At 38.6% G+C, this 27,506-nt stretch overlaps 1 protein-coding gene across 6 annotated transcripts in view; it reads left to right on the forward strand.

Annotated features, from left to right (window-relative positions):
• DMD (dystrophin) overlaps positions 1-27,506 on the forward strand; it is a 1,286,665-nt gene that overhangs the window by 615,785 nt on the left and 643,374 nt on the right. For all 6 annotated transcript variants that reach the window (XM_087721810.1, XM_087721811.1, XM_087721815.1 and 3 more), the window contains exons 39-40: positions 4,531-4,683; positions 5,470-5,652. In XM_087721810.1, coding sequence (XP_087577936.1) covers positions 4,531-4,683; positions 5,470-5,652 — 336 coding nt within the window. The remainder of the gene's footprint in view (positions 1-4,530; positions 4,684-5,469; positions 5,653-27,506) is intronic.

Here is a 27,506-nt window from a genome sequence, read left to right on the forward strand (position 1 = left end):
AGTAGCCCCAGGTTTGAAGTCTATTGCACAATCTGTGGGCCAGTGAGGGGGAAGATAGTTGACATCTTCCTCATTGAACACCTCTGCCAAGTCCCAGTAGTCTTTTGGTACTTGTTAGATCCCTGGGGTTTTTTTCTCTGCTGCAGGTGCTGCATGTTCTGGGCTCTTGGGCTCAATCTTCCCTGGCTAGCTCTTTGGCTCCACCAGTGATAGTGGCCCAAATCCGATAATCAATTTTCTAACACCATCTTATAGCAATAGCAATAGCAGTTAGACTTATATACCACTTCATAGGGCTTTCAGCCCTCTCTAAGCGGTTTACAGACACAGCATATCGCCCCCACAGTCTGGGTCCTCATTTCACCCACCTCGGAAGGATGGAAGGCTGAGTCAACCTTGAGCCGGTGAGATTAGAACCGCTGAACTGCAGATAACAGTCAGCTGAAGTGGCCTGCAGTACTGCACCCTAACCACTGCGCCACCTCGGCTCGGATCTTCCCACTTTATCATAGGCATCCACTTGTCCAGCCATGCAAGCCCCAAGATAATTAATGCCAGCATCTTCGGAGCCACAATAAATCTGAGGAGTTCATAGTAGTAGCCTATTTGTAACTTTTCCAGTTCGGTCATTAGCATGGCTGCGGTTCCCCCAATTAGTATCCCATCTGCCTGCTCAAACTGAACGAGATGGACTAGAGGTCTTGTGTGCATGCCTAGTTGCTTTACAATCAACATGCTGATTAAGCATCGGGTGCAGCCAGTGTCCACAACTGCTTCAACTTCCCCTTCCATCCCCGTTTTAGGTACTTGAAGTTTGGCTTGGATGGCAAAGGGATGGACTGGTGCACTCACCATTGGGTCATATACATTATTCTCTTCCTCGGAGGTTTCCCCATTGGTTAGACTTTTCATCACCTTAGGTTGGAGATCAGTTTTCTGAGGTTGTTGACTCAGATGACTCTTTTCTGGTGGCTTCCAGGGCCTTCTCTTTACTGCGCTAGCAGTTGGTGCACATGTTTGTGATACAAGGGCTGAAGCCAAGAAATCTGATGCTTTGTGGCCAGGTTGACAGCAATGGTGGCATTTTATTCCTCCCCCCAAGGGAAGGAACCCAGTTGTACCTCTAAACTTAGGAACCGTCTCGTCACATTGTTCTGCTATCCATTCTGCAGCTTCCTCTTCATTTATTCCTCTTACCTCTGGTTAAGCACTACACTAAAATACCAAATTGGCTTTCAACCATGGAAGCATTAATTTATCCAAATGTATTACATATAGATAAAATAAAGAGATACAAAGATTTACTAAATAATCAGGGGGAACTGAAAGCAAGACCAGAACTAAAAGAGCAGGGCATAGACATCGATTGGTGGCCATACATGCAAATTCAGGCTAGATATAGGAAAGACATAGAACAGAACAGATTCCAGAAAGAACCACAAGAATTAGATAAGATTCTACAAGGTACAGAGGATAAATTGATTAAGAAAATATGCAATTATTTATTGAATTATAGAATGGAGGAGGAGGTAGTTAAAGAAAATATGATAACTTGGGCCAAAAACTTTGGCTACAATATTGAATTGGAGAAATGGGAGAAACTTTGGAATTAAAATTATAAATTGACAATGTCAGTAGCCTATAAAGAAAATATGTATAAAATGTTCTACAGATGGCACCTCCCCCCCAGCGAGATTGCCCAAAATGTACCTGAACATATCACCAAACTGCTGGAAATGCAGACAAAATCTGGGAACATTCTACCATATGTAGTGGACGTGCCCAAAAATAAAACAATATTGGAATAGATTAAGAAAATGGCTTGAAGAAATAACCAAGCCACAAATAGACATGAAACCGGAATTATTTTTATTGGGAATATTTACAGGGAAGGATGATAAAAAAAAACACAATGTATGCACAAAAGTGGAAGAATAATATCATTCCATTAGAGGAAGAGGTGATAAGGAAAGAGAGTGTGCAGAGATGGATAGACTCACAAAGGAGATCAAGGATAAAGGAAAAACAGATTATTATATGGTATGGAATGAATGATATAAATGGTTAGAGGACAGATGTAAAGTAAAGAAGATATAGAAGTTAGAAATTAGTAATAAATATGTATAAATGGAAATAACATACAATGAATGACTGTAACTCAAGAAATGAATATATTTGTATGTATAAAGACATTGGAATTACATGTATAGACAATGACATATTGGAGGAGGGGAATGCACATATAATGGATGTATACCGATATGGAAATGTATAGAAGGAAACTGTCGAAGTTTTTTTTCTCTTTTTTTTTAAACATGGCAGAGGCCCCTTGTTATCCAAAAGAGAGTACTTTAAATTGGTAACACCCAGCAGAGTGTTAAAAGCAGTCATCCACTCATCCCCTTTCCTAATTCTGATGCGGTAGTATGCCTCTCATAAATCCAGCTTTGAAAATATTTTTCCTTTAGAGTGTTGGGCCAGCATGTCCTTCATGAGGGGTTTCCCACACTAATTGCATTGAGGTTACAGTAGTTGACACAAAGGTGTAAGGAGCCATCTTTCTTTTCATGCTATTTTTGGTTGGGTAGGTTCAATGATACCTCTTTTTAGATTTTTGTCGATAAACACTCTGAGTTCCTCCAGTTCTCTGGGGACATGCAGTACATCTTTGGTTTTGGAACTTGAGCCCCCAGTAAGATCTCAATGGCACAATCTGATGCCTCTTCACTAAATACCTCAGCCAAATCCTGGTGTTCTTTGGGGATGCTAGTGGCCTCAGCAAGGTGACCAGCAATGGCCATTTCCCTGTTCCCTTTCTCTACCTCACTTCCCTCAGGGAGGTTTGTGAATGTTACATGTCTCCGGAATTTTACATTTCCACTCCTCCAGTTTACTTTAGGGTTTCACTTACATAGCCACGTGAACCCTAGGACTAGTGGCTATTCCATTCTTGGTGCTACTATGAATATGAGGGTCTCACTATAATCCCTCAGTTTTATTTGTAATGGTTCTGTGGCAAAAAATGGCTGGTTCCCTTCCTGCTACTGGGCCATCTAGCTGACAGAAAGTGATGGGAGTTTTTCTTAGATGAATTCCCAATCTCCCTGCCAAGGTTGGGCTAATTAGGCATCGGGTGCACCCTGAGTCCAGTAATACTGCTACTTTGGCTGGAGATAAAACATCTTAGGGGTAGGGTGAGCAGTTTGATTGGGTCACTCACCAGCAGGTCATCTTCTGGATCACTTTTGGACTGACTTGAGTCTTCTCGGGATGCTGGAGTTGGGAATGACTAGCACACATGTGCGGTCGGAACCATTACCTTATGCTGCATAATATTCTTGCAATTATTGATAAGTTTGGGTTTTTTGCCTCCTGAAACACTGCTTCTTCACCAAAATGGCCATGCATAGCTTTTAGAAGGCTTTCAGAGAGCTTCTGGGGGCTGAGGAGGGCAGTAATGAGCAAAATACTGACATATTTTTGCTCAGTTTTGCCCCTCCAGTCCCCAGGAGCACTCTATAAGCCTCCTATCCATGCCCTTTTTTGACAAAAATGGGCACATTTTCGTGAAAAATGGGCTGTTTTTTGCTAATCCCCCCCCCCCGGAGCACTCTACAATCCTCCTAAAAGCTATTCATGCCCTTTTTAAAAAAAGGGGGGGTAGATTTGCATCTTCAAAACCTTGGTGCGTCTTATACTCCAGTGCATCGTATAGTCCGAAAAATATGGTAAATCCAATTAAAGCAAAGTAAACTGCAAATTTTAAAAATGGAGTTTTAGGAAATATTTTACTATGTGTCAAAGGTAATAAAATAAAAATGTTAATTTTATTAAATTGGTGCATTAAATAAATTATTAGCATACATACAGTATAATATAATGCATAACAGAAGTAGCCATAGTCAATAATTAAACTTGTAATTGGCAAATTAATTAAACTGAATTTCTGTTTCAGGGTATTTTATACTCAAAAGTCATTCAAAACCTAGAGTTACATTTAAAGAAGGACAAGCAAAGTTTCTCTGCTTCACATAAATTTTCTTTTCTTTCTCTTTAGTAAACTTTGGAATGTCGAAAATTAAAAATTTTGAGTGAGGGCAATATATGCACATTAAAGTACTCTTTGGATTTCCATCTATTAGCAGGTTATAATTTAAAATAAAAACATTTTGCAGTTAAATTTATATAAGTATCTCTTGCATAAAATACTAGGATTTGGAAAATTCATTGTTGTATAAATCTGCCTGTTAATATTTCTGTTTCAAATTTTAGGCTACCAATTCTAGCTTTTTAAATGTGTGAAGGGTATGTTCCATAATACATTTCTCTTTACAAGTATAGAGAAGTAAGAAAATATTTTGGTTTACTTAAAAGTATAAATTTACATTCATAATTATAATTATTATAATTCACAATAATTTTTAAAAATAACCTATCCACAATTTTACTCTATCCCATAGTGCATACAGTATTTACTCATACCACCATTTAAATATTACTTTTTATAACAAACATATGTATTGCAAACAGGATATGAGATCGCAAAGAAGGAAAAAAGCTTTGGAGATTTCACATCAGTGGTATCAATATAAGAAGCAGGCAGATGATTTAATGAAGTTCCTGGATGACATAGAAAAAAAAATGTCAGTCCTCTCAGATCCCATAGATGAACATAAACTAAAGGTAATATCATTTCCTACAGAGTATTGTATTTGTTTCTGGAAACAAAATATGTTTCTGTGTTGTCTAGCTAGAGTAATTAATATAAATAATCATAGCTCATCACTTAATGTTATTTAAGTAAGTGAGATGAAGTTTGTTGAAACCTTTTGTATCTAGGCTGAATATATATGTTGAATATGTCATCAACAAATATTTTCCAAGAAAAAAATAATTGACTTTTTTATCTTTATTCCAGATGAACAAATGACTTTATCGGTACATGGCTGAACTCTTTTTCATATTTAGCAGCACACTCATTTTCATCAGAACATATTCATAAATCATGGTCATAATTCTAAAGATTTGCTTATACGTTGTCAAAAATTTGTTTATTTTTCATCATCTTCTTTTGCTTTATTCTTTGTTATGTTCTCTCCAATAGTAATTAAAAAAAAACCTTTAGCCATCTAATCGACAATCACTATAGATATTTAGTATGTAATTCCAGCATTACGGTCATCTTTCCCAGTTATTACACAGTGTTAGGGTTAATTAAACAGTTAATATTTTGGCCTATGGTGTCACATTCCCAGCATATATGCAGTGAAATATCTAAAATCAATGAGCTATATAATCCAGAACTCTTCTCTATTTCTTTTTTTTATATCTTAACTCAGGTTTTAAAATAATATTATTTCTTTTTCTTCTTTTTTAACAATACATCTACAAAAGTATTTTGCTAATTCTTAGGAACTGATGATCTAGTTAGCTAATTGTCCTGGGCCCTGTATTGATTTTGCTCAATAGGAAATTAATCAAGAACTGGAGAAGAAGATGGAAGAGCTGAATGTGGTACAGAGGCAAGCTGATCGCTTGTCTAAGGATGGAGCTGCAAAAGCAGTGGAACCAACCCAAATACAGCTCAGCAAGCGCTGGCAAGATATTGCGAGCAAATTTGCTCAGTTTCGAAGACTCAACTATGCACAAATTGTGAGTTGTTCCTGGAAAACATTTATGTTTGCAAATACTACTACTAACAAAACTGTACTAACATTGAGAATTCCCAATGATGTGTCTGAAATAGAGAATCTGGCCAGTGATTCAGATCTCTTTTATTTACAATATACGCAATATAGTTTTCATTTTATATGATTTTTCTCTAGTAAATGCCCTTAAAATAAAATAGGAAGTGGTACAATCAACAACATATTAGCATTAAAGGAAAAAGAATCTTGATTTTGTTGCCTCATTTTATTCATAACATTACCAGTTTAAAGCTATCAGCTTTGCCATATATTTATTTCATTCAATTAACATGTTCAAACTGAGAAATATTTATTTTTCAATCTGTCATCCCATGCACAATCTAATTAGTTTTATTTATTCTTCATGTTCAGATGTATTCAGAAAAAAATGAGGGTTCTTTATTGTATTATTTCTGTAACATAGGTTCTTTTCAACTTAATAGGAAGGAAACATACATGTTATTCTCTACTTTTTACAAAAAGCCACACACTTCAAATGTTATATTTAACAACAAATGAGTAAAACAAAACAGTAGTACAAAGAGTTGTACCTGTACAATTTTAAATTTGTACAACTAATAAATACAAATCTCTGCCTCATAGGGATATTGTGAGGAACTATTAATTATATATGCTTTATGGAATTATGTGCTCATTTTATTTGGAACAAACAGCTTTAGAAAATATGTCCACAGTAATTATGTAAGAGGCCTCATGCTAATCAATAATTAAGATGTAGGTTTCCGGGGGAGGTTCTTGCCGCCGTCGGCAGCTTAATGAAGCTGCCCTCAGAGTTCTGGTTCGTATATCTATTTAAGATCTTAGATATCTCTTTTTCCAGGCAAGGAAAAAGTAGGGAGGGTCCCTCAGCCAGTTAGAGTCCTCTTTGAAGTTCGTAGCCTTTTTTTCTTTTTGGCTGCGAACGAAAGAGAGTGAATCAACGAAAGCTGAGTCATTTACTCCGGCCAGATCTTCTCAGCTGTTTTTTTTTTTTCAGCTCTAGGCAAGTTACTTCCCCCCCCAGAACAAGCCTTTGTAATTAACCTATTTAAGATCAATCCGGGCAGTGAACATACCTGTGAATTTTTCCTTTTTCTCTATTTAAAATACCAGCTTCAATTTTATAAAAGACTCCTTTTGTTTAACCTTTTTTTTTCTTAAAAAAAATATGGCGATTTTGTAACTTCCGCATTTGCTATAACGATATATCTTCAACCTCCTGGACAGACTTAAGGGATTACAAACTAATTCGAGCCCTGTTCGCTCGAAGATTTCTTTTTATTGATTGCCAGGGGTTTGTTGAAACTACCTTATCTCAAATTAACGTGAGCAGAGACTCTGTTTGCTTCCCTTTTTATCATGGCACCGAAATCGAAACCCAGACGCTCATCTCAGGCATTTGTTACAAAGCCGCTGTCCTTGCCTTCTACGCCCTCTACTGGAGATTTCCTAACGAAAGAATATTTTTTTGAAATCCTTAAAGAGTTCAGAGAGGAAATGCAAAAATTTATTTCAGACTTTTATGACAGACTTGATGCCAAAATTGCTCAAACAAAGGAGGATATGATCGAGGTTATGAATGTTATGACAGATTATATTGCTGGAATGGAGGATAAATTGGAACTTTTGGAAGAAGCTAATTCCAACCTGACATCTAAAATTGAAATATTACAACAGGAAATCCAAATTGCGCAAAAACAACTTGTCATGATAAATTATAAGAAGACTGAGTCTGCAATAAGAGTTAGGGGATTGCGTGAAAATGAGCAGGAGAATTTGAAACAGACCTTTTTTGAGGCTTTTAGTCGCTCAGTGGGAAGTCCGGGACTTAACTTTGATTGGCAGATTCAAAAAATCTATCGCCATAATTCGTACGTAGCAAAACAGCGACAACTTCCGAGGGACATAATTATATATTTTGCCACAAGAGAATCCAGAAACGCGATAATACAGGAGTTCTACAATAATAGGCTGCGAATTGATGGACAGGACTTGATTGTTTTCAAAGAAATACCACCTCAAATATTAAGAGCCAGAAGAGACTATGCCTTCTTAACTAAGGAACTCAGAAACTCTCAGATACAATACAGATGGGAAGTGCCGTTTGGTATTACTGTTACATTTGATAACCAAAAACATTGCCTCAACTCTGTTTGGGAAGCCCTAGATTTCTATTACAATATTCTGAAGGCGGGACTTCCTGAATTACCCGGACATGGAGAAAGACAAGGAGAAAGAGAAGAGAAACAGCGGAACACGTGGCTACAAGGCGAGAGGCATTGCTTTCCCCCTCCGGAAGGGCAGAAGAGTAGAGAATAAAGACTTAGTTATGCTTCTAAAACATTTGCTTAATTTTTAATCTGAATAATACTTTGTGATTTCTGTCTTGGGTAAAACGGTATAGCTGCATACTGACGAAGAGACATTGAGACTGAAAGAGACTGAAAGAAGTGGCGATGATTTTGGAATATATATTGTATGGGATTTAAACAGGATTCGATGGATAACTTTGAATTTCTACTTAATTGTTCATGATTTATTTTTTAGGGTGAGGAGAGCGGAGATCGTGATCTTCTTGGATTGTGGTTCGGGTTGAATGGAGCTGGGAAGTGTGGGGTAGATGGGAGGGTAGTGAAGGTTTAAGTAGAGTTTATTTTGAGACAGAAAGTAAGCTGATCTTTGTATAAATTGTTATTTGAATATAATGTTTGGAAAGATATACCTATAGAGTCTGCAGGAAGGTGAAGCAAATATAAGAGGAGTACGGATGAATATAAAATATATATATGGACATGGGTAAAGGCAGGATGGGAGGAGTTGGAAAAGGAAACCGAGAGAAGTATTTGAATGTTTAAATGGTTTAATAGAGAAGGAGGTAAAAGAGATAAATCAAAGGTTTGGATATTTAGATAAAGAGATAAGGCCTTCGCTGGAATTCCATTTAATTAACTTACTTGGTTTCAATATAGTTTGAAATCCTGCAAGTAATAAAATAACTGAAATTAGGAATGAGGTACATTGTTTAAGATTTAAAAATGATGGGAAGCTGAGTTTAATGTAGAGAATTTGTTGACTTTTCCCGTTTTTCCTTTTTTGTGTGTGTGTGTGTGGTTTTTTTTCTTTTTTTTACTATTTCCTTTTTTTTTTGTTTTTCATTTATCTTTTATCTTTTAATTCTAAAGTTATTTGATTTTAATATACTCCAGACTGTGCTTGATAAAAAGTTATGCCGGGTATGGGACCTGGGAAGCCGAAAGGGGGTTAGGGAGGGGGGTTTAGGGGGGGAGGGTGGAGGGTGGAAATACAGTCCCAATTTTCAGAACAATAAGAATGCACTTGTATACTGTTGCTCTCTTTTCTTTTTTTTTCTTTTTTTTTCTTTTATTTTTTCTTTTTTCTTTTCATTTTTCTTATAAACTGAATAGATTAATGAATTGTAGAGATACACCAAAGTGAGGAGTAGAGGGAAAGAAGAGGGAGAAGTAAAGAGGGAGTGAGAGGGGAATGTAAGGAGGGTGAGATGGAGGGAAGGGGAGAAAGGAATGTTTGAGGGGGAAGGGAAGTAGAAGAGGGGAATGTTGGAGGGGAGGAATGAAAGTTGGAGGGGGAGAAGAAAGGGTGTATGGGGGATTGAAGTGCTATGTTGGTTTTCTATGGTGGAAGATGAGTTGTGTTCATTGATTTTCCCTTTTTTTTTTAAATGCACAGTATATAAGTGATTGTATAAAATGAAAATGAAAATGAAATAAACAGTTTAAAAAGGAAAAAAAAAATAATTAAGATGTATAAAATGTATAAAATATCAATAAATAAATAAACAATAAAATATAATAAAATATGTGTATGGTTAATAAACTGATAAGATTCCTTTTCATTATTTTGAAAATAAATGAGAGACAGGTGCTGCTTCCTTAAATTGGAAAATAAGGGAGGGGGAAAAAGGATTTGCTTCATGTATTTTTTTTTCAAGTTTTTTTTTTAAATTCATTAAAGGTTCACATTGTTATTCTTTCAAAAATGATATCTCATGTTGATATTTGCAGAGTTGCAAAGAGAGAATGGAAGATAAAGAAGGAGTAGGAAGTACAGATAATCCCCAGGTTATGAGTATTCCCTTAGCGAACGTTTGAAGTTATGCGATCAATGCCCTCCCCTGTTTTGAACAAGGCCCAAAACAAATGTTGCAACACCACAGCAATTGTTCACCCTTATAAACAACCGCAAAGGGTCTGCAAAATTCATCCTGAACATTGCAGGCCGAAATGGAGCTTCCAAGGAGCATATCCGCCCTTCGGAAGCCCCGTTCAGGCCCCCCCTGGCCTGTTTAACTGGAGTACCGGACTCTCAAAATATTATACAATTAATGCATAAGATCAGACAGGTTGAGATAATAAGGCATTTTGCTTGTTCCAAAGTTTTTCTTTAGATAGCAAAAGTTGCATATAGGATATAAATTTTGGGGCATATTTTTAGGTGAGTAATATAATAGTAAATTCACCAAATATTTTTTTCAGAATTCCTGAAGTCTAAAGTAAATCGTGATACTTATTCTTACAATTCTGACAGATAACCAGGACATGCCATGTATTTTCCCTCCCCCCCAAAATAGGCAAAATTAGCATATGGATGAGAATCCATAAAAGTAAGATTGGTTTACTATACAAAGTTACACCTGATAACTTGAGGTTAAATATAGGACTAGTATTATTCAGGGTTTAGTTACTTAATTAATTTCTATATCTAGGAAATTGTAACAAGGAACAACAGACATGGAGGGCTCATATTTCATCTCCGCAGTGCAGTAATTCCTGATCTACCGTATTTTTTGGAGTATGATGCACCTTTTTCCCTAAAAAAAAAGGCTGAAAATCTAGGTGTGTCTTATACATTAAATACAGCGTTTTTGCCTCCTGAAACCCCACCCACTTCACCAAAATGGCTGTGCATAGCTTTTAGAAGGCCTTCAGAGTGCTCGTGGGAGCTGGGGAGGGCAGAAATGAGCAAAAAATGGGCCATTTTTGTTCAATTTCCACCACCACCTCAGCCCCCAGAAGCATTCTATTACTCTGAAAAATACGGTACATAAAACTGTCACATTTCCCCTGGGATGTGATAATTCCTGTGAGAGAGGCCATGCCTCAGGCATTTAGAAGTACATTTTCAAAAGGTGATAAATGTGTTTGTTCTGGCTGCTACAATCAGTTGTTGCCATGCCATTTTTTGATTGTAACTCTCTATTTTCTAGCAGAAAATTGATACTGTCTTTTATGCTGTGACAGTACCTGAGGGGAAACTAAAAAGGGGTTTTTATCTTTAAGCCTAGTATATTGCAGTGAGTCATTTCTTCACATTCACATATTCATGGTTCTTAAAAATTTAGTCTACCGTATTTTCCAGTGTATAAGGCGACTGGGTGTATAAGATGACCCCCTACTTTTCCTGTTAAAATATAGGTTTGAGCTATACTTGCCATATAAGACTACCTCTCTTCCGAGGCACAGACATATTTATTTCATTCAATTAACATGTTCAAACTGAGAAATATTTATTTTTCAATCTGTCATCCCATGCACAATCTAATTAGTTTTTATTTATTCTTCATGTTCAGATGTATTCAGAAAAAAATGAGGGTTCTTTATTGTATTATTTCTGTAACATAAGTTCTTTTCAACTTAATAGGAAGGAAACATGAAACAGACATCAAACATCAGATTTCATTTCAATATGGTAATTGTAATTCAAGTAGTTATGACATGCAGGTATTTAGCAAGAAAACTGTCACTTATAAACATGGCTGTTTGTCATCAAATATGTAATATAAAACATTGCAAGTGGATTAAACTTTTCCTAATTCACTCTAAAGCTGAAAGGAAGGATAAAATGACAAATCCAGGGGGGTGCCATGCTGTTTGTTTTCTAAGCTCTCAACCAAGCTGGAACCGATGATGATAGGGGGAAGATGAGAAACAATAGAGATAGCTCATTCACCATGTCTTCCTTTCTCCCTCTTTTACCCTGCACTTCTCCAGAAGTAGTTTATTCATTATGTGGATTCAGCTGGCAGTTCTCCCAAACTAAAAGAAGCAGATCAGCAATAGCCAGGGAGTATTAATCCCAACCCCAATCCCCTTTTAAAATCTTTTTCCTCACTAATCTCACTGTTTAAGATAAATGACTTAATAATGCAATAGCTCTGATCAACCACACTTTCTTTAAAATTAAATCATTTTGACACGTAGGAACTGAACTTTCTTTTGGTTAGAATGTCCCCTCACATCACAGGCTGATGTCAGAGTAAAAAAGAAAAACACATATATGATATGTATGTCATTTAGTTTATTTATTCCCCTGATAGAATAATTTATTTAAGCTATCCAAACAAGAACCCCACTAGATAAGATCAAAAGATCATTTTGTTCAGAATCCTGTGGGCAAATGTTTCTAAAACTCTATAAAAGAACAATTAAGATTCTTCCTACTGTCTTGTTTTCAGAGATATACTGTTTGTGTGGAGGGGACTATTTATCACAACATCCCTTCCAAATCTATTCACAATCAGATTTTTTTTAAACTCCTAGAGTTAAAATATCAGAGAAGTGCTATGCTTTACCATCTTAATAGCATCCCAGCTCAGGCCCACTACAAAAACCACACTATTCACTGCTCACCTGGAGCTGGGTTCTCCTAAATGTTATAATACTGTATTAAGTTGAGCTCAAAAATACCATATATAAATGACAACACTGAAATGCCCATTTGCTAGGAGACAACCGGTGACAGAATGCTACTATATGGTCAACTTATAAAATGTGGTGAAACTCACTTTGTTTATTCTTTCTTTGAGGTCTTCATGCATAGCCTGTAACATACTCTTTAACTGCATACTGGCTTTATCTTGTTACGTTGTCATATTTGATTATTTTTGTCCTGTGGGACTGGAGGTTGTTGCTGTCGATGAAGAATATGCTGTTATCTTCTTTAAATGAGTCTTGGTGTGCTCAGCCCACACCTTAATAATAGAAAAGAGCTAATCTTAGCAACATTCTTTTCAGTTCAACAATTTATCTCCCAGCTTGGAGATAAACAAGTTACTCAATCAGGCAGAAATTGTGTTGTACAAAGCCTACTAGTCATACAAAAAGTAAATGTGTTGCTTTTTGATGAGAGAATGATGCTCCTTTCCAATTGCACACACAAAACAATTGTAACTGCCACCTGTAAAAAAAAGGGGGGGGTTGGACTGAGTTCTTGATTCTTCTACATGAATGAAGAACAGCAAGTATTGAAATGCAATGTTAGACAGAGCGTAAAACAATGCTCTACAAATCAACAAAACCAGCATAAAATTTTTACATTTGTAAATGTCCCCTGATATCTCTAATTCACCAAAGCATCCAAAGAATGTAGCCCAAATGTCAAGAAATCAATCTAAACTAGAGTAAAAGCTTTATATTTCTTTTTTTAAGTTTTTTTATTTTTCACTTTCAAATTCATTCATAGATATACATTCTTATAATTGCTATTTAACATTTGTCTATTCATCAGTCTCTATACTCATTTTTACACACACACACACACACACCCCACTCCTTCCATCTTCTCAACCTCATTTCTCTGCCTTCTTCCATCCTCCTCTCCTTCCTCTCGTTCCCCTCTCCTCCTCCCTTCTCTTCTTTCTTACCCTCTCTCCTACTCTTAATTCCCCACTTTCTCTGCTTTACCCTTTCTTCTTTTCCCTCCTCATCCCCCCACCTTTCCATTGTTGCCTTTGCTTATTTACTTTCTCTGATGGGTTCTTGGGGTGGCGTTTCAGCAATCCCAACTTCATATTTTCATACAAATAATTTTCTCTGTTTACATTTTATTTCTAATATTAGTTCCACTTATGTGGTTTTTCCACTTGTTTAGTTACATTTTAATATTTTCTTATTTCTCCTCCCCCTAATTTAATAATGTGTCATCTGAGATATTTATTTCATGTTTTGTTCCTTTCTCTTTCTATTTATATCATATTTCAAGCCAATCGTAAAATCACCTTCACATCCTGTAGTACATTGACTCCTCTTTGTCCTTTAGTGTCAACCTGTTCTTTTCTGCACAGTTTAATATCTTCTTTATTACCTCCCATTCCAAATTTTGCTTTCCAATTTTGTGCAAATACAATTCTAGCTACTGTTGTGTGATCAAATATGAATCTTCTTTACTATATTTCTCTGGTAGAATACCCAATAAAAATACCTCTGGCTTAAACTCTATGGGTTTATGTATCATTTTCTCTAACCATGTTTATATTTTAACCTAATAGCTTTTTGCATCCCTGCACATCCACCACATATATGATCCTGGCAATTGATGACATTTCCAACATTTAGCTGATTTATCCTTAGGCATTTTTTGCTAATCTTTCAGGTGGCATGTGCCATCTATAAAACATTTTATTCAAATTCTCTTTGTATGCTGTCACCATTGTCAATTTATAGTTCCTTTCCCATAGTTGTTACCATTTTTCTAGTTCTATTGTATATCCAAAGTTTTTTGCCCATCTTATCATTGTTTCTTTAACCTTTTCTTCTTCTAAATTTATTCTTAGATAACTATACAATTTTTAATCATTTTTTCATCTGTTCCCATTTTATTTAATTCTGAATTTTCCATATTAAAACCATACTCTTTAACATCCTTCTCATATCTTGTTTGTATTTGCATTTGTTTAAACCATCCTATAGCAATCCCTTGTTCTTCTAATTCTTTCTTCTGTTTTAGATCTCCCTGTGCTGTGAATTTATCTTTGTAGCTAATGACCTTTTTTATACTATTAATATTAGGGTGTGTCAAAGCTTCCACTGTTGAAAGCCACACTGGTATTTCCATATAGTGCTTTTCTTTCATTTTTCCCCACACTGTGTATAAACCATTTCTTACATAGTATCTCTGAAAATAACCATGTATTCTATTTTTCCCATACCACAAAAATGCGTGCCAACCCAGTTGCATATTGTGTCCTTCCAAGGATAGTAACCTTGCATTTCTTAATAATATCCATTATTTTACATGTTAGAGCTGTACTGCTTGGTAGTATAATTCCCAATTCGGTACACCAAATCCACCTCTAATCCTTGAAGCTTGTAACATTCTTATAATAATTCTCACTTTCTTTCCTTGCCAAATATATTTTCCTATTATTTTATTTAGTTTTTCGAGGTATTTTTTTCCAGTTTTATTGGTATTGTTTGAAATAAAAAATAATATTCTTGGTAATATATTCATCTTAATTACCGTTATTCTTCCCATTAATGATAGCTGTAAGTTTTTCCATTTCTCTATATCCATTTCAATTTGATTTCTTAATTTATAATAATTATCTTCCTTAATAGTTACACATCTCAAAGTCAGCTGTATCCCTAAATATTTCACTTTTTTTACTATTTGAATATCTAGTTTCTCCATTATTTCTCTTTTATGTTTCTCTGTTATGTTGCTCACTAGAACTTTTGTTTTACCTTTATTAATTTTCAATCCTGCCCCTCCTCCATACTCTTCTATTTGCTCTAGCAGTTTTGGACCTGTTTCCATTGGATCTTCCAAAATAAATACCAAGTCACCTGCAAATGCTTGCAATTTATATTCTTCTTTTTTTAATTTTCATTCCTTTTATATCTTTATCTTGCCTTATCTTTCTGTTCAAAACTTCTAGTGTCAATATGAATAATAGTAGAGATAGCGGGCACCTTTGCCTAGTCCCTTTTCTAATTGGCACTTTTTCTGTCATATCTCCATTTACCATCACCTTAGCCTGTTGTTCTTTATAAATAATTTTAACCATATTTATAAATCCCTCTGCAAAATCCATCTGTTAGCGTTCCAAATATCATGCAGAATTAAATCAGAGCCCAAGGCAGAGCTATCCTTAAAGTTCCAATTTAATAAAACAGACATGTTGGCAACCATCTGTGGAATCACAATTCTGGAAGTTACATCAGATTCCCACCCAGTTAAAAGTTCATGATCTTGTCCCCACATCCACGAATCCATCACATGGTCCAATCTTCTCCTTCCATGCTGGCATCTCCACCTAGCTGCTTCCGGTCAGGTGCAGAGGTGCGGAGACAAAAGATGACCTTGGGCTCCTAGAAAAGAATGACAACACATTCCACATCCTACTCCTTTCTATTCCCCCTCCCAACTCCTACACTAATGAAACAGTATATTGAAATAAGAGAGAGTGTGGCAGGCCAAAAATCCTAAAAGGGATATAACTGCAGGCCTGACAGGCAGCCTCTTCTCAGAAGGAAAATATTTCCTAAAAAGAGAATAACATAAAAGTTAACATTACACAATTAACCACCTCTCCCCCCCACCCCCAAGGGAGCCTTTGGCTTATCAGGAAACTTCTCGTGGAATTGTTCTACTAACTTCTCCACTTTTAAGTTCCAGCTTTTCACCCAAGTAGCTTCAGACAAAGGGTAACCTTTCCATTGCACTAAATACTGTAAGCAACCCCTATTCAGCCTGGAGTCTACAATCTTTTCCACTTCAGATTGTGTTTTCCCTTCTATCACTACAGGAGGAGGGAGAGTTTGGGTGGATGGTCTTATGCTAGGCCCAATTACTGGTTTCAACAAGCTACAATGAAATTCTGGGCCAATTTTCCCTAGACTTCTGGGTAGACTGAGTTGAACTGTAATGGGGTTAACTATCTTCACTATTGGGAATGGATCTATAAATTTTGGACCAAATTCCTTGCTAGGCATTCCTAATCTTATGTATTTGGTAGGCAAAAAAACTTTGTCCCCCACTTGGAAGGGGTTTTGGAGTGAGCGGTGTTTATCAGCTTGCTTCTTGTAGGCTTCTGTTGCATCTGCTAGAGCCTTCTTGTATTCTCTTTAGCGTGTCCATCCATTCATTCAAAGACATGGAGAAGGGAGGTTCTCTAGGCAGCTCAGGCATGGGAACAAATTCCATACCACTGGTAATCTGGAAAACCATTAATCCCGTGCTGCTGTGGACTGCATCGTTGTATGCCACTTCAGCGAAGGGTAGCAAGTCTGACCAGTTGTCTTGCTGATAGTCCACATAACACCGGATGTATTATTCCACCACCGCATTGGCTCTCTCTGCTGCACAGTTCATGCTGGGATGAACCTCTGAGCTCAGTTCTTGTGTGGACCCAAAGGATCTCAGGACCTCTCTCCAGAACTTGGCTGTGAACTGGACTTCGCGGTCTGAAATGATCCTCTTGGGCAATTTGTGCAGGTGATAAATGTGTTTCACAAACATTTTCGCTAATTTCTTTGCAGATCGCAACCCTGAGCAAGCAATGAAGTGCACCTGCTTGAAAACCAAGTCAATAACTGTCCAGATTACTCTGTTCCCACTGCTATCTGGGAGTTCCACAATGAAGTCCATTGCGACCTCTTCCCATGGTTGGTTAGGGCTGGCCACTCATTGTAGCAGTCCAGGGGACTTCTCTGGCAGTGGTTTCATTGTTGCGCAAGTAGCACAGCTTTTTACGTAATCTTCCACCTCTGATTCCATCTTTGGCCACCAAAATTGACACCTGGCGAGGTGGAGCATTTTTAGGAATGCAAAGTGGCTCCTAGTTCTGCCTCATGGCTTCGCTGTAGAACTTCCAGCCTCAACCCCATGGGGACGTACAGTTTGGACCCCTTCCAGGCTAATCCATTTTCCATTATTAGGATTTCCTGGTTATTGTTGAACCACTGGTCTGTTGGGAGTGCCAATTTCATAACTGTCATCAGCTTATCCTGGCTTCCATTACTTTCATACTGAGATTTTCTTGACAAAACATCCCCCAACAAGTTTTTTTGGTACTTGTTGGACCCCTGGAGTTTTTGTCTCTGCTGCAGGTTCTGGGCTCTTGGATTTAATCATCCCTGGCTGGCCCTTTTCCTCCTCTGAGGCCTCCCCCTTGGTAGGACTCTTCATCACCTTAAGTTGGGGAGCCTCTTCTAGAGGGTGTTTGTTCTTTTCCTCCTCTGAGGCCTCCCCCTTGGTAGGACTCTTCGTCACCTTAAGTTGGGGGTCCTCTTCTAGAGGGTGTTTGCTCTTTTCCTCCTCTGAGGCCTCCCCCTTGGTAGGACTTTTCATCACCTTAAGTTGGGGATCCTCTTCCAGAGGTTGTTGGCCCAGATGACTCTTCTCTGGTGGCATCTGGGGCCTTCTCTTTACCACCATGGTGATTGGTACACATGTTTGTTCTTCGGCATTTTCCTCCTCTGAGGCCTCCCCCTTGGTAGGACTCTTTGTCACCTTAAGTTGGGGATCCTCTTCTAGAGGGTGTTGGCTCTTTTCCTCCTCCAAGGCCTCCCCCTTGGCAGGACTCTTCATCACCTTAAGTTGGGGATCCTCTTCCAGAGGTTATTGGCCCAGATGACTCTTTTCTGGTGGCATCTAGGGCCTTCTCTTTACCGCCGTGGCAGTTGGTGCACATGTTTGTAGCATTGGGGCTGGAGCCAAGCACTCTGACACTTTGTGGCCAAGTTGACAGCAATGGTGGCATTTTATTGGCCTCCATGAAGAAAGGAACCAGTTACATCTCTAAATTTAGGAACCACCTCATCACATTGTTCTGCCATCCATTCTGTAGGTTGCCTCTTGGTAATCCCTCCTTCTTCCATTGTTGAGAACCTTTCTCTGTAGGAAGGTGGGGTAAGAACCTGTTAGAACATTTCAGGGGAGACTGGAACCGGTGGGAAGGTCAATCCCTTGGTTGGCCACTGCCCAGTTATCTGCCATGGTGCCATCTGCTGAGGGAGGGCAGGTGCCCACTGGCATCCCTTCCATCCATGACCTGGGATTAAGACTCATCCCGAGGTTGCCTGATTCACAGGTTGCAGTTCACCCAACGATGGCTGGCGGGGGGGGGGGTTATGTGCCAAGGCCCCCTCTGCTGACTTAGAGGATTTTCCCATGTTGATGGCCAAGGAGGTGCCCACTGGCATCTTATCAATCCATACTCTGTGAAGAAAGCCCAATTAGGTGGTGCTTCATTCACAAGCTGCAGCCCAATTTCTGGTGGCTGGCAAGTGAAAGATGCTGGCCAAATCCCTTCTTGCTGGCTGGGTTGAATTTCCCATTTTGATAGGGATTCTGTCTTCAACTCAGTTGCAGGGTATTGGTTCATTTCATTTATTGCTGTTTGGAAGGAGTCAAAATCTCCACTCCAGTTTTTTAACCAAGCCTTGACTGGGGGGAAGCAGGGGGAGCATGCACTCACGTTTAGTTGTCTGAAATGGTCCGGGAAGCCCATCAGAGATAACTGCGTGAGGATGGCTGGGATCTCCATTCATCAGATCTTCTGGCCATCCTCTAGTAGTGTGGAGAATAAGCCTCTCCATTCCCCTCTGTTTCTACCCCTCAGGCTGTGCCTCTTGCCAGATGCAATATATCTTGAACAGAAATTCCTTCACCTTTGAAGATTTGAAGAGAAACGTCTCATCTCAGCTTCTTATCTCAAAAGGCTTTCTCATAATTGTTCACTGATATTTTACGCTGACCGGATCAGTCAGCGTTGAGAATCAGCACCCCCTCACCAGCCCCCGTTCCGGGGTGCTGGTGATTTATTTTGAAGGGAGAATTGGGATAATGTCAGTGTTCCAAATATCATGAAGAATTAAATCAGAGTCCAAGGCAGAGCTATCCTTAAAGTTCCAATTTAATAAAACAGACATGTTGGCAACCATCTATAGAATCCCAATTCTGGAAGTTACATCAGATTCCCACCCAGTTAAAAGTTCATGATCTTGTCCCCACACCTACAAATCCATCACATGGTCCAATCATCTTCTTCTATGCTGGCATCTTCACCTGCTTCCGGTCAGGTGCAGAGGTGCGGAGACAAAAGATGACCTTGGACTCCTAGAAAAGAATGACAATAACACATTCCATATCCTACTCCTTTCTATTTCCCCTTCCCAACTACTACACTAATGAAACAGCATATTGAAATAAGAGAATGGCAGGCCAAAGATCCAGTATCATAAATTGCCAATTTACATTACCAAAAGCTTTCTGTGCATCCAAAAATAACAATGCCATTTGTTTCCCATAATTTGTTTCTTCATAATATTCTAATGCATTCAATATAATCCGCATATTGTCTCTAATCTGTCTCTTGGGTAAAAAAACCATTTTGATCTGAGTATATAAATTCACTTAACAATCTTTTGAGTCTTTCTGCCATTATCGATGCAAAGATTTTGTAATCCACATTTAATAAAGAAATTGGTCTATAGTTCTTTATTTGCTGCAAGTCTGTTTTTTTTTATTTTGGGATAAGTTTCCAACCAAGAATCTGGTATTTTTGCTCTCAATAACAGCTCATTGAATACTTCTAGCATGCTGTTGTTTAACACATCTTCCAATGTTTTGTAAAATTCTGCTGGTAATCCATCCAGGTCTGGTGTTTTCCCCCTTTTTTTGTCTTTTTATTGCTTCTGTTACTTCCATCATTGTTATTCTCTCTTCTAGCACCTTTTTAGATTTTTCTGGAATCTTAGGTATTTCTGCCTTCTCTAGAGACTGTTTTATCTTTTTCTCTGCCACTGCGTCTTTCTGGTATAGTTCCTTATAATATTTTTCTACTATTTTTTCCTTTTCTTCCTTTTGATAACAAATATTTCCTTCTTGGTCTAATAATTGATTTAAGAACTTTTTTCTTTCTCTTTTTTCATCTTGTATGCCAACCATCTTCCTGTTTTATTTGTGTTTTCAAAAAAAAAAGTCTCATGGCTTTTACTTTATTTGCCACTTTGTTTTCCAGTAAATTCAATTTATGTTTCTCTAGGTCCATCAAGTTTTTAATTTTAATGTTTTGTGGGTTTCTTTGTAGTTTTATTTCCAGTCTCCTGTATTCCTCTTCTATCTTCTTTTGTTTTTGTCTGTTCTGTTTGTTTCTTTTTCCTAAATAGATCATTACAAGTCCTCTAGTGTATGCCTTGCTGGTATCTCATACATTCTGTAGGGATGCGTCCTCCTTCTTATTCTCTTTTTAAAAAAAGTTCAATTATTTTTCCATATATTGCTGAAATTCTTTTTCGTTTAGTAGATTTTGATTTAATGTCCATCTCATTCTTTTTCTCTGACCTTTCCTTGTCATTGTTATTGGATTGTGGTCTGCCCATATGCTTGTTTCTATATCAATCTTTTGTGTTTTAGCAATTAAATCTATTGTTGTCCAAATCATATCTATTCTTGACCATGACATGTCTCTATTTGAGTAGAATGTATATTGTTGTTCCCTCAGTTGTCTTCTTTTCCATACATCTTGTAGACTTAATCCATCCATCATTGTAAAGAATGTTTTAGGCAGTTTTCTCCTTCTTATTCAACTTTGTAGTTTTATAATCCAACTCATTATTTACTATCACATTAAAGTCCCCTAATAAGCATATTTCTTCATATTCATATTCTATTATTCTTTTGTGCAGTTTTCCATAAAATTCTTCTTGATTGTCATTTGGCGCATATATCGCCACCATCAATATTTTTTATAATTCATTGTTATTTCCATTATCAATATTCTTCCTTCTTCATCTTCAAATATTTGCTTTGATTGTATTGATTTTTTGAAATATAGTGCCACACTTTCTTTCCTTTGATCAGCAAGCATCATATACAGTTTCCCCAATTTTGGTTAATCCAAGTATTTTTTGTGTTGCTTTTTAATATGTACTTCTTGCAGGCATATTATATCTAATTTCAACTTCTCTACTTTATTGAATGTCTCTTTCTTTTTATGCTCGAACATAGTCCTTTTATGTTTAATGAGATTATTTTTATTTCTTCTTCCATGTCTTAATTATTTGTAGCTTTAGTTGATCTAGTCACTCTCATCTCCATTTGTTCTTTCATCTCCTTTGCTCTTGCTCCTTCTCTTAACGCCCTTTCTTGTTGTTCTTTAGCTAGTTCTCTCTGTTCTTTTTCCTTCTCTTCTTGTAGTTTTGTTCCTCTTTCCTCTCTACATCTCTCTTCTTCTTATGGTGCAAAATATTGTTCGTAAAATGACTCTGCCTTCTCTACTGTATCCAGCCTGTGTCTTTGTTCCTGCCAAGTTACTAGTATCCCTTCTAGTATTAACCATTTGAAATTAACTCCTTTTTTATTAGGCATTTTGTCAGGAATTGATATTCTCTTCTCACCCTTCTTGGCACTTGTTTAAGAACTATTATTTCTTTATATTTATATTTTATTGTAGTATTCCTTGTAGCTTGCAGGATCTCTGTTCTAAACAGTGACGTGCAGTGAGAATTATGGTTAGTGAGGCAAGAGCGCGGCAGCAGCGAGTAGCAATGTCCCTGCCGCTGTGTCCAACAGGCATCTCGTGTTTATATCCGCCATAGACGCGAGATGCCTCTGTCGGACCCAGTGGTGGGGACGGAGGAGGTGGGGAGGCCGAGGTGGCAGAGCACGGTGGCGGCGAGAAGCAGCGAGAAGGGAGCAGGTAGGAGGCGTGGTCGGCAGCTGCTGATGCTGGAGATGCTGCTGTGACTCTGCGAGACATTGCCGCCGTTGTCACTGCTCGGTGGCTCCTCAGGAACGGTGACAGAAGGGGCTTTGGCCGCCTGCACCATCTCCCGCCTGTCTTCCGGGACTCGCCCAGCCCGGCGCGCGGCACTTTAAAGTACATGCCGCCGCCCTGGCCATACAGCAGGTCCCGCTGAATGGCAGGAAGGCGCGCTGGCACTTTAAAGTGCATGCCACCACCCCGGCCATTCAGAGGGACCTGCAGAATGGCCGGGAGGCGCGCTGGCACTTTAAAGTGCATGCTGTCGCCCCGTCCCTATAGCGGGACCTGCTGAATGGCCAAAAGCTGGCGTGTCCTGCTCTACGCGGCGGCATGGCTTTAAAAAATAAAATAAAAAAGTGCCAGCCCACACACCAGCAGAGGCAGGTAAAACACACACACACACACACACACACAATATTACTTATAATAATACAAATTACAATTACTTACAAATAATTTTGAATTCCTCCCCCTGCCCCCTCCCTCTGACCCACATACCTTTTCCAGCTGTGTCAGAGGATTTCAACTCTCCTCTTGTCTGCCATGATGAAAATGTAAAAAGAAAAAGGCAACTTAGGCAAAAGCTGCTGCTGCCAGAACAGGAGGCGAGAGAACCACGTGCCTCCTTTGCATAAGGAATTTTTTGCCTTTTAACCCTTGCTTAACTCTGAGCAAGGGTTAAAAGGTGAAAGATTCCTTATACAAAGGAGGCACATAGTTATCTCGCCTCCCCCTGCAGTTAGCACTAAGCAGAGTCATCCACTGTGACTCTGGCAACAACTACCTCTGCCTGTTTCCTTTTAATTTTTTTTTCTTTTCATCATGACAGTGGTGAGGTCCTGCCTCCCCTGACTGCACATCCCTGGTTCTAAATTACCTCTCTAGGTAATTTATTTCTTATAGCGTATCTTGTAAATTTCGTCAATCCCACTTAACACCTTTTCCTTTGATTCTTCCAGTCAATCCGCCAATATGTCTGCCATTTTTTTCGCTAGGTTCTCTTCCTTTTCCTCTTCAATGTTTTGGAATCCCTCACAACAGTCACTCGTGCCCTTGTGACCTCTAGGCTGGAGTACTGCAATGTGCTCTACATGGGGCTGCCCTTGAAGAGTATTCGGCGACTTCAGCTGGTCCAGAATGCAGCTGCGCGAGCGATCGTGGGTGCACCTCGATTCACCCACGTAACACCTATCCTCCGCGAGCTGCACTGGCTGCCTGTTGATCTCCGGGTGCGCTTCAAGGTGCTACTTGTCACCTACAAAGCCCTTCATGGTATTGGATCTGGGTACTTGAGAGACCGCCTACTGCCAATTACCTCCACTAGACCGATAAGATCGCATAGATTAGGCCTCCTCCGAATTCCATCAGCCAGCCAGTGTAGACTGGCAACTACCCGGAGGAGAGCCTTCTCGGTGGCTGCTCCGACCCTCTGGAACGAACTCCCCGTGGAGATCCGGACCCTCACCACCCTCCAGACCTTCCGTACCGCACTTAAAATCTGGCTTTCCCGGCTGGCCTGGGGTTAAAGACTCTAACCCCTACTCGAATTGTATGACTGTTGAGTTCTTAAATGATGTAGTGCTTTTATGTTGTAAATTGTTTGTCCTTCCCCCCCCCACCTTTGAACTGTGAGCCGCCCTGAGTCCCCCCAGGGAAAAGGGCGGCATACAAATAAAGTGAAACTGAAACTGAAACTGAATCTTAAATCACCCTTGTCCATCTCCCAAGAGATATTTATCTTTTCTTGATTTTTATCTGCTGTTGTCAGTCTATAATCCATCTCCTGCATTTTCTTCTCTGTTGTTTCCATCCTTTCCTACACTTTCTGCAATCTCTGCTCATTTTTTCCCATTATCTCTTTAACCTCTTTCAAATCTTCATCCACTTTGTTTATTCTTTCTTTGAGGTCTTCATGCATAACATACTGTAACATACTCTTTAACTCCATACTGACTTTCTCTTGTTGGTTTGTCATATTTGATTATTTTTGTCCTGTGGGACTGGAGATTGTTGCTGTCGATGAAGAATATGGTGTTATCTTCTTCATCTTGTTGATTTATTTTTGCAATCCAAAAATTTAAAAAAAAGAAGAGAAAAGGGGGGAAAATTCCAAATTTTGAAGATCAATTCTCCAAGTCTGGTGGGCCAAGCTTCAGGTTCTTGTTACCCTAATCCAATTGTAGTACTAAAATAAAAAGAAAAAAAACAAATTCCAACAAAAAGCGCAAAGAAAAAAATTGGCCACTGTTGTAAAATAAAAATATTTCTTTAGTTCCCCTTATTTCCTCCAAACTTTCGGTTCTTGTACCCTAATCCAATTGTAATAAAGAATAGAAAGAAAGAAAGAAATGACCAAATTTCAACAAAAAGCGCAAAGGAAAAAATAGTGAAAAATTGACCACAATTGTAAAAAAAGAAGTCTTTAATCCCCCTTATTCCCTCCAACTCTAACAGGAGGAGGGAAAAAAGGAGAGAGAAAAAAATAAAAAGGAAAAGAAAAACTCAATAAGTACCCATTATGTGGAAATTTACAAGGAAAAAGCAAGAAATGAATTGATTTAAAAAAGGAACCAGGTACAGATCCACTTAAGGAAAATAACTTTCATTCTTAATACAAGCAAAAGCTCCACAGTTCCAAAACAGTTCCAAAACTTCAAAGTTGTAATTAGGAAAGTGGAAAACAAAAGCACAAAAAATAAATCCACAGCTGGTGTTTTGTCTTATGTGGCAGTTTTTATCACCACTCTGTTTATCAAGTCACTATGCATTATCCAAGGTCATTATTTCTAACTTTGTTTTTTCTATTATGTTCTCTCTGTTGCCACTAGATGGCAATGTTATTACTGAAAAGAATAGGTAAGGGGGGGGGAATCCAAGAGCAACCTCAGAGTTCCAAATTCTTTAAATATTCTTTAAATATTCAATGTCAAGATTTAAAAGTTTCACTAGCAATCAAATCTGTCCAGAATGCTCTCTGTTTCTCCAAACCCTCCTCCCAAAACTATTTGATGAGTAATTTATCTAATATTGTTGTTTGCTTCTTCACCGCTGCTTCTTGGAGTGGAGAGCTAATCTACCCCCCCCTCCCTTTGCCTTCTCTTTTGTTCTCAGTCAATCAGGGAGAAAAAAAAGTTTTTGAATACAATGTGCCCCAGGATAGTATCATGATCTCACCAAGATGCTCCAAGCCACTTTCTTCTCTCTCTTTGTGAGGTCGCCCCAACTCTGACAGCTCACAATGGCTGTCTTCTTAGCCACCGGGTCGGGAGCTATTGCAGACATTCCAGGGGATTTGCAGCACCCCCTTCACATCTGCCCATGCCCCCATTCCTCACTGTCCCTTTGAGACAGTTCTAACCTCTGAACAGAACCCCACAGCTGTAGGATATCACCGCTCCTCTAGGGCAGTGTTTTTCAACCTTTTTTGTGCAAAGGCACACTTTTTTCATGAAAAAAATCACGAGGCACACCACCATTAGAAAATGTTAAAAAAATTTAACTCTGTGCCTATATTGACTATATATAAAGTAATTCTCCCACGGCACACCTTACACTATGTCACGGCACACTAGTGTGCCACGGCACAGTGGTTGAAAAACACTGCTCTAGGGAACCGAAGTTCGTGTGCGTACCGTTGCGACATTGGCCCCTCCTCCCCAAAGGCATTATATTTCTAAATGCCTTGTGAAGTTCAACATCTATAAAAAACAAAGTACAAAGTACAAATACACAAAAACAAGTATCCAAAGCAACATTTTATAAGCAATATTTATATTTACAGTAACTGAAACATATATACAATTACAATATAACTTACAACAATAGTATGTGAAGTACAGTAATGCATACCGACTCAGTAATGCATGGCGAATAATAACAACACAGTAATGCATGCCGAATAATAACAACACATAAGTATTCAGTCTTATAAACTCTTAACATTTCCAGAACAAAGAATTAAGGAAACTTTGTAATATCCTAGACATGATAGCATACATTCAAGTTCGACCCAACAATAACATGAACATGACTGTTAAGTGGAAAGGGATTTAGAAGAAAATAGGGAATTCATTTACAAGTACCACTCAATTTACAACCATTCAATCAGCAACCATTTCAAGTTATAATGGCCCTGAACAAATGGGGTTATAGAGTTCTGGCCATCCCAGCACCCCCATGGTCATGTGATGGCAATTTGGAGCTTGGCAATCTGTTCACACTTATGACTGCTTGCCAAGCACCCTGTGATCATGTGATTGCCATTTTCAATTCTTCTTTGCTGGGTTTCTGGAAACATTAGTTGGGAAGCTGGCAGTCAAGGTTACAAGACTTCCTTACACATGCAACATTCCCCAACCTCACTGCTTTCATACCATGCTAGTACTTGCACATTCCCACGCATCCTCATTGATCCATGCTACACCTCTGCAAACCTTTCCTGATCACCCTTGCAAACCAGCATGGCATCTCTTGTGCACATCTCACACTCCTATGCACCCTCTTTGATTTGTACCACACCTTTTGCATATTCCTTTGCATCCTTGCACACCCCACTCTTCCCAATCTGCAACACTGCTCTTATCTCTTGCACCCTCATGCATCCTCAACCCTCCCTGACTTGCACTGTGATTCTTGTGCATCCTCACAGAGCCTCATGAACCCTCCCAACCTTTCCTGACCTATGTCATTTTTCTCACATACCCTTGGACACCCTCCCTACCCCTTCCCTACCAATGAATCAGATAAAGCTGGAAAGGACCTTGGAGGTTTTCTAGTCCAACCCTCTGCTCAAGCAGGAGACCCTATACCATTTCAGACATGTGGCTGTCCAGTCTTTTCTTAAAAACCTCCAGTGACAAAGCACCTACAACTTCTGAAGGCAAGCTGTTCCAGATTAATTGTTATCACTGTTAGGAATGTTCTCTTCTTTCTAGGTTGCTTTTTCCTTGGTTAGTTTCCATCCATTGTTTCTTGCCTTGCCTTCTGGTGCTTTGGAAAATAAGTTGACCCCCCTCTTCATGGCAGCCCCTCAAACTGTTATCATGCCAACCTTAGTTCTTCTTTTCTCTAGTCTAGCCATACCTAATTTCTGCAACCATTCTTCATATGTTTTTGTCTCCAGGCCTTTAATAATCATTGCACTTTTCCCAAACTCTCAACATCTTTTTTGTAATGTGGTGCCCAAAACTGGATGCTGTATTCCAGGTGTGATCTTACTAAGGATTTATAAAGCAGTACTAAAACTTCACATGATTTTAATTCTATGCCTCTGTTTATACAAACAAGGATTG

This window comes from Thamnophis sirtalis, unplaced genomic scaffold (genome assembly GCF_051295495.1).
Source record: "Thamnophis sirtalis isolate CommonGarterSnake01/CBP01778 unplaced genomic scaffold, rThaSir2_p1.2 scaffold_8, whole genome shotgun sequence".
Classification (NCBI taxonomy): Eukaryota; Metazoa; Chordata; class Lepidosauria; order Squamata; family Natricidae; genus Thamnophis; species Thamnophis sirtalis.